Source organism: Streptopelia decaocto (genome assembly GCF_964273445.1).
Source record: "Streptopelia decaocto genome assembly, chromosome: 6".
Taxonomy (NCBI): Eukaryota; Metazoa; Chordata; class Aves; order Columbiformes; family Columbidae; genus Streptopelia; species Streptopelia decaocto.
This window is the reverse complement of record NC_138660.1, coordinates 53,244,777-53,256,721: the sequence shown is the minus strand read 5'-3', so window position 1 is coordinate 53,256,721 and position 11,945 is coordinate 53,244,777. Positions and strand designations below refer to the sequence as shown.

The window sequence follows — 11,945 nt, the reverse complement described above, 5'->3', positions numbered from 1 at the left end:
CAGTGTCCCGATTCAAGCGACGGGGCCCTGATATGAAGCTGTACGTGAACTCATATCTTAATCAGGAGCCATCTGTGGCCACCACCTATGCAGTATTTAAGTTATGCCAACTCTAAAGAAACAAACTGTGCGAGCCAAGTGGGGGAAATAAAATGAGAAAGGAGCTCTTTCGTTTCCGATAAAGAATTTTGATTCAGAAGCCCCGGGGTGGCAGCGATTCTGCCCGTCCCCTCTGCTGAGGGCAGGATGGCCACCCTGGTAACTGTGGGTGACATTTGGCTGTCACGTCACACTGACCGCTTCCCAGCAGCTTTGACGTGTTCTTACTACAGCGCGCAGCAACCCAGGTCACAGGTCTATTTCATGGCATTCCTTAAATGTCCCAAAGCTCAAGCCTAGCTATAAAAGTCACCAGGTCTAGTCACCAAGCTTATGCATTAATTTTAGAATGACAACAGTAAGATCAAGTTAAAAAGAGCTTTAAAAAACAACGTCTTCATTTTAATGCTGGCATAAATTTTGCACATCAACACAACAACTATAAACACCCAAATCTCTTAAATATGGGCAGTGTTTATCACTTTTTACTAGTACCTGCTTTACCCAGTTAGCAATAGCTTACTGACAGATATATATGTACCTATAAGTAACAGTACCAATCCATGAAACATCACTTTTGGCTACACGTATATGGGCACAGAAAAGCTTTGGTAATTGTATGTGATTTTACACTGCAGACTTGTCATTAACACAAGACAGCAAGTTACCAGCAAAAAGAAATTATACTGGCAGTTAACACTTTTGCTCCTCTAGAGACTTCATAGGGACTTGCGTTCAAGCACACATATTATGCCTCTCTATATGAGTGACTAAGACTTCCAAGATTTAAAAAGAAATCAGTTATAAATAACGGTAGATCTGACCAGTTTGCTCATGTCTGTGGAGCTGCAGTCAGCCATTGCTCTGTGCTGTCCCAAGGAATGACTTGCTGCTCTGCACTGTGCCTACAGGCGCTGTGAGGCCTTCAGTCAAGACAACGGTAGGATTAGGAGTATCCAAAAGGCACAGGAAAGAATTGAATGGGCACGATTTCACTGAGAAATCTGTTGATTTCCTTAGACACATCATAACTCCTGTGTACTGTGAGTTAACAGCTTTTAATGCAGAGCCATGCTCACAAATGTACGACTCTGACTTGGAGTCCATTAAGAACTCTGCTGCTGTCTCTGCAGAAACCCGGAGTCCGGTACCCAGAGCTGCATCTCGACTCTAACAGGATTTCTGAGTGTGCAGAAAAGTCCTTTTTCTGGTATGCACATCAGCATACCATCCCCAAACCGCAAACACAAACCCAGTGTTAGCACAGGGAGCCCTCAAGAAGTGGTCCAAAAGATCACTTCTTAAAATTCTCAATTTAAATCTCTGCACCAGATTATAACAAAAGTACACTTTTCAATGCGGTTAGGTGAATTCTGGTTTGGGCACTTTGAAAAATCTCCTACTCTTAAGACCGTTTTGGTGACATGGAATTGTATGACATATTTCAATATGGTGTTCAAATATGAACTAATTAAGGCATACAGATAAAAGGCACGAGCTATAAAGAAAACCTTTTCATTTTGTTATACCGAAATCAAATTGCAAATCAAGTTAAAATTTAAAGACTATTTAAACTGTCAAGAAAAAAAAAGGTCTACGGAGATTTAACTTCGCAATTTTTAGATTAATACTTTTTAAAATCCTTGCATGGATAGTCCCGTGACCCAAATTAAACAACTTGCTCTAACACAACTGAAACTTTCAGTCATGCTCTGACAGGACTGTTAGTTACACCATTAAAACCATGCTACAGAAGTAGCTTTTGTTACTTAATACGTGCGACAGAGTGATGAATGCATTAGCAGATAAGTCCTTTGAAAATATGTATACTCACTGTGAACGGTGATCATTATTTTTCAGGAGCACAGCTGCATTGTGGCATTTACAGAAAAGCAAAACAATTCTGCAGCAGTTGGTTGTGTGGGTTTTTTTGTTTGTTTTTTTTTTACTGCCAATTTCGAATCACTGGATTCAACAATTAAGGATAATTCATGATTCTAAACTACTGCTGTCTTCGTTAGTAAGAGACAAGAAGCTGCGAGCAGGGAGCTTGGCTCCACAACCCTCCTCCAACAGACCTTTAAACATGCAATTTCACGAACCCTCTTAAATTCTAGGAATAAGGTTTGCTCATTATTATGCCAGAAGTTAACTGAAGTGTTTTACAGACCCTGTGTACAGAGGTACTAATTACGTAATGCAACTTGTTCTACTACATTATCCTACAGGGGATAAACATGACCTAACCTTTTGGTAAAAGTCTGATTTACCTTCATATTTATTTCTACCTCAAAACATTTATGTTAATAACCATCTAATTTATTGTAAGTTGCTTATGTCAGTACAAAAACTCTCCATAGGGTGAAAAAAAACCCTAAAAAAAACAGCTCAAGCCTAATCTTTGTTAAATTAATACAGCTTTACTAGAATCATTTGAACTGGCAAATTCATCTGAATTTTAAGAAGTACCATCTTGACATTGGCAGCCTTGTGATATGTCAAAGAAATTAAGGAAAATGCGTTCTGCAAATTCCGTTTTTCCTGGCACGAAAATGCTTACCGTTGTCATGACTAAATGCCGTTTTTTAGAAAAGGCACAAAAGCAGCAAAAGCAATTATTCAGTAATTAAAAATCACAATGAGGAAGTGATATTGCAATATACATGAGCCAGCACTGTCTCACAAAAAGGACACATTATAAGAAAACTAGATTCCGAAAATTTTCAAGCTTCAGAGAAGTGCAGTTTCTTTTTAGAATAATATATTTAAATGTTATGAACACTACAGATAAACCTGGTTACATCTTCCCTTTAATGTCCTCTTTTGGTAATATAAGGTTTCCTTACCTTTTCAGGTTATCATTGTCCACTACTGAGTTTTATACTCACTTTCACCTTGGTTTTGGCACCTTCTTAAACTGTTTGAAATCAATAATTTAAGCTATATGATCTTTAAATTACCTAAATAAATGATTAGGCTCTACATTAAGCTTCCCATCCCTGCTGTCACTACATTTTGTTTATAAAGCAAAGGTCCTTTACAGCAGAGTACATACCAATTCTTCTCAAAGGCTGCGTTCCTAAGCTTCAGTCTAGTGGCAGAGACATAGAAAAACCCAAGTCAGTCCAAGGTGACTTTTCTTGCAGCCTTCTGACCCTTCCCTACTCTGATTAGTTCTTCCCATGCCCAGGAAACGCTGCACGGTTGCTACCCTGACTGAGAAAAGTATAGGCTGGGTGAAATACTCACATAAATCAAAGAAGTCATCACTCTCAGTCTCAAGGAGAGATATACCCCACCCTCCCCCACACCCAAAAATCATTCTGACTCCACTACAGGTAAAGTGATTAGGACAGATCCATACCCCTGCTTATGCGCTGGTACAAAATTTGCAAGTTAGCAGCACAAATTCAGAAATCTCATGAGTGAACTACCATGGGAATGGGTAAGCTTACTGTTCTATCTCCATGCACTTCATGATTCTGATAGTCCTCTAAATATGCAAAACAGGCAGAGCCCTGTCAGAGCGGACACGGCTCACAGTACCAGCCCGCTCTGCCTTCATGAAACAACAAAGCAAGCAATGAATCATCCAAAACAATATACGTTACTTCAGTTCTGTAGTCCAATAGTTTATTTCCAAATGCCCTTTTAAATTATTTATGTCATGTTCTTCTACAAAAATATGATAGTTTGACTTTTCTGTTGTGAAAAGTCAGTTTATTCACTACACCTGATCAGTACCTGGGCCTCTCGACCGAGAAGCACTATTTCAGAGTTTTACCTTTGTTCTTTTATTATACCCTTTAAGAAATGGAAAAAGTGATTAACACACTTTTTATGACAGTTGGAAATCTGACAAACACCAATCATCAGGATTATCAGCCTGGAGTAATCACATTCATGTTATTTATTTGTTGGGTCTCTTTGCGCTTTTTGCCTGTTATTCATACAATCTTTTGTGCTGTGCCTCCTTGTTCATGTGGATTCATCATTGCTACTTTATTAAAAATATAACTGGAGTCTTATCTTTCTCAGTGACTTATTCCTGGTGTTAAAAGATGTTAACTGTACTTCAGGAATTTTCAACACATCCTAGATGACTGAATTGTGTTACTAAAACAATATTTTCAGTGCATAATAGGAAGAGTTTATATTATTCAGGCACTTGATGTTGACATACATTCCATCCCAGCGCCTCTCGACAGCTTTGAAAACATTATTTCTTACAGCTCATTCTGAATCAAGTAACTCATATACTGCACAAGGATCAGTCACTCCTCTTCCCTCCCCAGCCATTCATGGGATTGCGGAGGAGAACTGACTCCCAATGTCACTACTTTTACTTATCTAAGATAACCGTCTCCCTCCGAGCTTATGCAACAGAGGTTCTCTTTGGCAGATACAGCAGGAGGCTTTCTCCTCACTATTTACATCCCACAGCTGACCCTTGTCTATTATGGAAGTTTTTCCCTTGCAGTATAGTACTTTCTAGGAGTCTGGGTCCATAATCTGCTTACCTGTAACTGTTTTCTTATTAAGATAACATGATAGATCTACACCAAAACCTCTAACAAGTACATCAGTGTGGAGTTCTTTTTTTTGTTATTTCTTTTGGTCACATAGAAGTACCGGTTAGACACGCTGCTGTACAAAGAGTTCCAAGTTCTTCCAGCTCTATCATTAACTCTCAGACCCACATGTTCCAGATTAAACTGTAAAATCCAGAAACCAATTAAAACGTTAAAATATAATAAGAACTTAGAACTCTCTGCCGCAAGTACCTACAATATAAAGAACAATCACAGAGAAGTAACCTTCTTGTCCTTTAGCTGCATGTCTATTTTTCCCTGCACCCTGAGTCAGTCAGCGGTGTCAGAAAAAGTCACACAGTTCCTGACTGTCCAAGCATTTGTCTTTTTTTTTTTTCCCCTTTAAATAAGGAACAAATATGTACTAAAGTGCTTTATCTACATGAACCACATCAGTACATTATAGAAACAAAAAGTTCTAGTCCTGGTGGGAGTGGGGGAGAGAAGATTCTCATTTTAGATACAAAATTTTAGACTGTTTACAATCTAAGTGAAACAAAGATTCAAGAGAATATTCTCTCTTGTCTTTTTTCTCCTTTTTTCATAAAAAATAAAAAATAAAAGTGCAGTCAAATAGAAAATAAATGCAGTAGATGCAAGCTGAGTTGAGGCAGGCTGTCAGTGATAGTGTGCAAACGTGTGTCTTAGCAGTTCATCTGCAAATGGTCGCAGCTTGGCCTCGATAAAAATCCGTTTCAAGAAATCCCGAGCATGGTCGGAGACGTGAGGTGGCAGCTGGGGGTTGGTTGGCTGAGTGGCAATTTTAAAGATGGCAGCCATTGCTTCGAACTCTGCCCACGGGGGCTTCTCTGTGAGCATTTCTACCACTGTACAACCTACGCTCCTGAAACAGAGGCAGAAGTGAAACAGCAGATTACAACAGAGTCGTGCCCTTCTAGGAATACAAGAAACAGCAAAGCACTACTAAAACACCACAAATACATAGCAATCCGCTTAACTCTACAGAGCGACTTCAGTGGAAAACAGGTGTTTAAAAAAACTGCACGTACAGCTATACACTTTAACTCAAAGTTACACAAACCCTGCCTACACCTTCACTTTACTGCAATACCGGAGTGTTTATCTGGGTGGTACCAGCTGCGCTGTGTCCCTGCCCTGTGCAGCACCCAGTGGGTTGACACAGGGACCGTGCTGCATGACCCTTGTCCCTGGCTCTTCGGAGACCTGCAGGATTTGAATGCAACTGAAAACCTTCTTGCTCATGAAGGCCAAACAGAAATGCAAAGCAACAGAAATGCTTTGAAGTAAGAGTATACCAAGTATTCTGCTAGTTCATTAGAAACGCACAAGTTATCACCGATGAATAATGTGCAAACATGGAGGTTGATAAGTTTAAAACCACACTTCAGTGGTACTTTTAGTGTTCTTAACTAAAAGAGGAAAATAGACTTAGATTGCCAAACAAAATTTTAAGATCCTAAACCATCTTTGAATACAAAGCCTATGTTTAAAGAATATGGAAGGCCAAAGGCCACACATATGGCTAGCAAAACTTCATTCCATGAGTCCTGCGAGATCAGCCTCTTCAAGTAACAAGAAAACGATACTGCAAAATGGATAGGCTGGAATAATTTCACAATTTTCAGGAAGTTTTACAGTTTCTCAAGATGCTTGAAAGAAGTTTTATGGTTAGATAGAGGTATGTTTCTTTATACAATAAGGATTTACTGTATGACAGTCCAACTTCAATATTTTTTCTTAGTTTTAACCAGTTTTCTCCATCAAAAACATGTATTGACCTCAATACATATCCTTCAAAGTTGAACAAGTCAACTACCTGAAGTCTATAAGGCTGTTCTATTATTCAAGTATAGCAGAAAAATTACTAAGTAATCTAAAACAGGCTAAATTAATTTCCCTGACATTAAAAATATTGCCATTGTTTGGATATAATGTGGTTCCTTTTTAAACACATGAAGCATTTCTACTCCTGCATATCCACTGTTGCTAACCCACGATTCTGTGTGTTCACAGATCACCTGCAGTGCAAGGAGTCTAATCACTAAAGTCATCTGTCCTTTGAGCTGGAGCTATGTCACATTACACACTGGATCACATTCCTTTTCGAAATTTACCTTTCCCTCTTAATTTTAAAATATTTAGTAACAACTTAAAATCATTTTTGATACCTCCCATTTTAATCTGGCTAATTCATTCTCATGTGCTCACTTTTTCAAGGACTACCATTTCATTTTCTGCCTTCCATCAAAGGTATTGTAGTGCTAAAGTTTCATTACAGGACAGTGACGTAACTGATGCTTCAAAGTTTGACATGTTGCTTTCACCCAGTACCTCTCCATGATTTACAAACAGTCTGGTAATCCTGACTTCATGCAAGGTTGGTTCAAAGGATTCTCTTATGATGCCTAAATCGATGGGCTGAGGAGCTGTCAAAGGAAACGCTCCCATATTGCAGTTTTAAACTTTCCAAATATGACTGTCAGTGCTCACAGCCACCACCTTCTTTGGCTTAAACCCCAGAATGAAACACTCCAACTTCAGATAATGAACACCTACACTCTGTTGAAAACCAGCCCATTCTGAAATGACACCTTTCAGTAGAGGAGTTCTTTTTTAACATACCAGATATCTGCTTTTCTGCCATACCCCTCTCCACTAATAACTTCTGGACTCATCCAGTATGGGGTTCCTGTGACAGACTTCATTCCGGTACCAGAGAGACAGATCGTCTGCAGTCGTTTGCTGGCACCAAAGTCACCAAGCTTCACGTTGCCTGCTGAGTCTCGCAGAATGTTTGCTCCTGGAAGGAAAGAAACACAGCGTTACATTCGTGAAAGGCCCATTAACATTTTGGTGTGGAAAATGGTAACAAAAGTTTGGATTGATTCATACAATGCAAGATCAGCCTAGGATTTCGAGCCAGAGAATTTACTTTCTCTGCTCATTCCTATGACCCTATTCCAGGGTTCAGAAAATAATGAATTGTACACATTGGTTTGCATGCTCAGCCTTTTCCAGGTAGTGCCAGTCACTTTGTAAAGCCTTCCTGACAAAATAAGGCATGTACTGTACATGGGAAATAAAAATACATGGGAAAGAAGTTTCCCCACAACTATATTAAAGCACAATCTCAAACTGTGTTACAGATTTGTTTAAAAAACTTATCTGCACAAGCATGTACAAATTGACTCTGACATCTCAACATTTTTTGCAAGAAAATCCTACTGATACAAAGCAAAAGGAAAATTGTAAAAGTTTTCAGAAATACCACAGCATTGTGTTCAACACATCTATTTTGCTCATCACCATCTTCCCACATATTTGTAACTTACTTATAGAGCACTTGCAAGTCACCTATATCTATCTGCAAAACACAAACAGGGCTGTTTCCTCAGGTTTCCTGGCAGTAAAATGGAAGAAAACTGAGTCATTTGGTCACCTCTGCCAGTCATTCCTTGTATCAGTGAAGTGCTGGCCAATTATATAACTGATGAAACAAAACTCCATAAAACCAAACTTCAGAGTAATGATGCTTTCCTCAGCATATTGTATTTATTTGTAATAACATCATCCTTCGATATTTTCAAAATTATTAATACTAAAATTAAATCAGAAATAAATGTATCATGATGGTTTTGCAGACAGAGACTATGGAAACATTTTCAGTAGTCTGCTAGAACATCAAAAAGACGCTTCTTTTTTCTACCTCAGGTTACAACAGTGACAAGAATCAATTATGGAAAGCAATCTCACTGATTTTAAGCCAGTATTTTGGTATTTCAAACTTAATTACATTTCAGCATTTCACACAAGACTAGATAATAATCTGTAGTTAAGAGCACTGAACGGTGCACGGAACTTATAATTACCCTTAATGTCTCGATGGACAATCATATTACTGTGCAAATAGTGAACTCCTTCCAAAATCTGCCGTGTGTATTTACGAGTCACATTCTCTGTGAGTGCTCCGTATGATTTCAGTTGGTCTTTGATGGAACCCTATGGAAAACAAGGAGTATAAAACACTGTAACATTTCTATAATCACAAGTTGAACTTCAATTAAATTTATGCCTGAAATGTAGACATTTGAAGTTGCAATACTTCTCTAGATCAACATAAAAGCACAGGTGTAGTTTTACCTCCACTGAGAAAAATAGGAACTTTGTCAAAAATAAAGAGGCTTCAGAGAGAAGTCATATACTGAAATGTTAAGCTATTAACTTTAAAACTGTCAAGCAGCTGAATAGTTCCAGTGTGACGCACAGAAAAAGAACAGCAGTATTTTTACTCAAACACCACTCTCAACTTTTTTGATGGTTAAATGGTGATACTTAAGTTGGACAAAACACATGCCATTTATCCTGGTTAGTTTATACTCTGGAAAAAATAAAGGTTGTCAAGAAAAAAAAACACCACATGTGGGAGGATGGTGCTTTATGTAAAAATTAATAGGTAAGTCTTGGCTTAAAATTACATTAAATCAAAAATTCATGGTTTTCTAACTATTTCTGTATAAGCAGACTTTGTCACACAGTTACAAACTGCTAAGATTACTTCTGTGACACTGTCCTCCAAATCTCACAAAAATTCCAGCAGCACTCCCTGCAGCCACCCCACTTGGTAAGAAAATTAAAATCTACAGTTTTCTGACCTTATAATATTTCTTATCAAAACAGTGGAAAGACAGTTCAGCATGTACCTAAATGCCACACAGAAATCCAAGCACTAAGATTATTTTCTGTGTGCACTTATTCCCATGCCCATCTTAGCTACTTTTTGTTTTTCCAAAATAATTTAGCACTTGAGACGGTGATTACACAACAGCACAAGCTGGGCCACAGAAAAACAAAAGAAAACAAAACCAGGGAGATTCAAGAGTTTACTAATGGTAATACTGTCTTTTCAAAGGCACTGCCAAGCACTTCTTATGCCAACATGAAATGCAAAGGACTTTTGTACAAACTACTGTGATTTTGAAAACCTAAACAAATAATGGAGAAGATGGGCTACTGTAAGCACTTGCCAGCAGCCATCTTTGGCTACTGTTTTCAACCTGGACAAGCCATTAATATCTGTGTGCACTTCTGCAAACGCTGCCTACTCAGGTGCTCATCACATTGCGTAGAAACAATGCTTGAAGTGGACCGGCTCTCTTGCTTACCCCAGGCATGTATTCCATGAATATAGAAAGTGTTCTTTCTGGTGAGTCTCTCAAGAAGCCATAATACTGAACAATTCTTTCATGCAGCAGATTTTTCAGCAACTGAATCTCACATTCAAGTGCATTTACTTCCTACAAGGCAAAAAAACAGACACAATGTAGTAGCGTGTTTGATGCAGTAATAATAAAGTTTTGGATTTGGATTTTTTTTTTAAGCAGGACAGTATGCACACACTAAAGGGACATGTAAACTGGGTAACAAAATACTCTTGAAGCTTATGTAAAGCTCACTTTTTAGAACAGGAAAATATCACCACGGCTTTTCTAAAAAATTGACTTTGCAATGAGTTTGCTGTTATTTCATTGTTTCTCTGGATTCCAAATTTCACCAGGAAGTCTTTTGCCAAAACTTACATTTTATCCATCACAATCTATTACTGATGCCCTTATACTCCTGAGGTTAGAGGGAAAACAGATTTTTTTGATGCTGAGAGGCACACATTGGCAAGCGAGGTCACAAGGCTGTTGCTACAGGAGACATTACAGTACTTTAAATTTAACATTTTCAAAGCATATTCAGCTGTTTTGTTTTTCAAGAAGCAGCAACAACTACACTAGAATTCTACAGCACAAATGATTCTTGGCATTTTCCTTGACCTTGACCTTACATCACTAGTAGCAGCAACTGTAACTGGTAGCCCCAGCCTTGCTCCCCACAGTGCAGAACACAGTCCTAATGCAGGAAACATGATTCTTTTTCCACCCTGTAAAAAGCAGCAAGTATAGTTTGGGAAAAAAATAAATGGAAGATCAGTATAGTTTGGGAAAAAAATAAATGGAAGATCAGTGCTACTCTTAAATAGTTTGTCTCCTCAAGCGTCCAGTATATACAGAAGGGCGAGTTCAACTTTGGAGAGAGAATAAACTGACAATGAAACAATTGCTCTTCAGAGAGAAACACAGTAATAGTAGCTAGCCCTGATGTTCAAAATGTTGTGGGTTTGTTTGTTTGGTGTTTTTGTTTGTTTGGGTTTGTTGGTTCCTTGGTTGTATCTTTTTGTTATGTTTTTTCAAAAAAGGTAAAAAAAAAAAAAAAAAAAAAAAAAGACAAGAATCTCAAACTGTCTTCATACCCAAACAAAATATCATCAAGAATTTATTTTCGGGAACACTTAAATTATTAATAGTATAGATTTTTCTGTTTATAAATGGAACTTGTTCTAATTCCTATACTAGTTTAAATGTAAATAATTATCCATTTCAGAGCACACTTCATAATGGATCATTTAATTTTAGAGGCTGAGAATGCACCAAATTAAGTCTGAAAATTAAAAAATGGGATATAACGCTAAAGTCAGGTAACCAAACTAATTCTCCGAGGTATTAACAAAACAAGATTCCTAACAAGGACATGAAGCCACAATATCTTTTACAACATCATCCTGTTCAAGGAAGGGAACCCCAGTCTAGCCTGGAACACAGCACTTCAGCAGGAGCCCTTTACGAGCTCTCTCTTTGGCATCACTTACCTTGCTGGTTTCTGGACTATCAGGATCAAATTGAACTTGTTTAACAGCCAGTTCTCTTCCGGTATCAGCATCATAACACAGATACACTCTGCCAAATGCACCTTGACCCAGCAGTTTACCAAGTCTCCAGTTGGTTGGAGCTCGTGGTGCTGAAAATATAAGTATGTTTTGGTTTTCAAATGAGCTTGTTATTCAGCTGATCGAGAAAAACTGGAATACACAGAAAATAATTTTTTAAAAGACTACATTTTTCAAAAACAGACTGTGCGCCCTAAACCTCCCCATATAAGTTAAAATGATCAATAAAACTTCCTGTAAGATGGAAAACATGAGCTACTTATACTTATTCACAAAATAATTTCTGGTAGAGACGCACATACTTAAAGCAACTAGTAATAGCTAATCTGAAAAACAGACGATGCATGTTAAGCAAACTTAGTATTATTTTTTTTAAATAATCAAGGCATGATTAAAATGTACCGGCAACCAAAGTCATCAAAAGTATATTTGCTCCTGAAATGGCACAACAGATGTAAAACAGTACCACTTAAGGCCTACAATTTATCGCAAAACTTGACAAA

At 37.9% G+C, this 11,945-nt stretch overlaps 1 protein-coding gene across 1 annotated transcript in view; it reads right to left on the bottom strand.

Moving 5' to 3' along the window:
- Positions 1-2,024: 2,024 nt before the first annotated feature.
- Positions 2,025-11,945, bottom strand: part of MAP3K2 (mitogen-activated protein kinase kinase kinase 2) — a 51,603-nt gene continuing 41,682 nt past the window's right edge. Inside the window, exons 13-17 of the mRNA XM_082054948.1 lie at positions 11,365-11,513; positions 9,836-9,967; positions 8,543-8,672; positions 7,296-7,473; positions 2,025-5,535 (exon numbers count right to left, since the gene is read on the bottom strand). Coding sequence (XP_081911074.1) covers positions 5,310-5,535; positions 7,296-7,473; positions 8,543-8,672; positions 9,836-9,967; positions 11,365-11,513 — 815 coding nt within the window. The 3' untranslated portion in view covers positions 2,025-5,309. The remainder of the gene's footprint in view (positions 5,536-7,295; positions 7,474-8,542; positions 8,673-9,835; positions 9,968-11,364; positions 11,514-11,945) is intronic.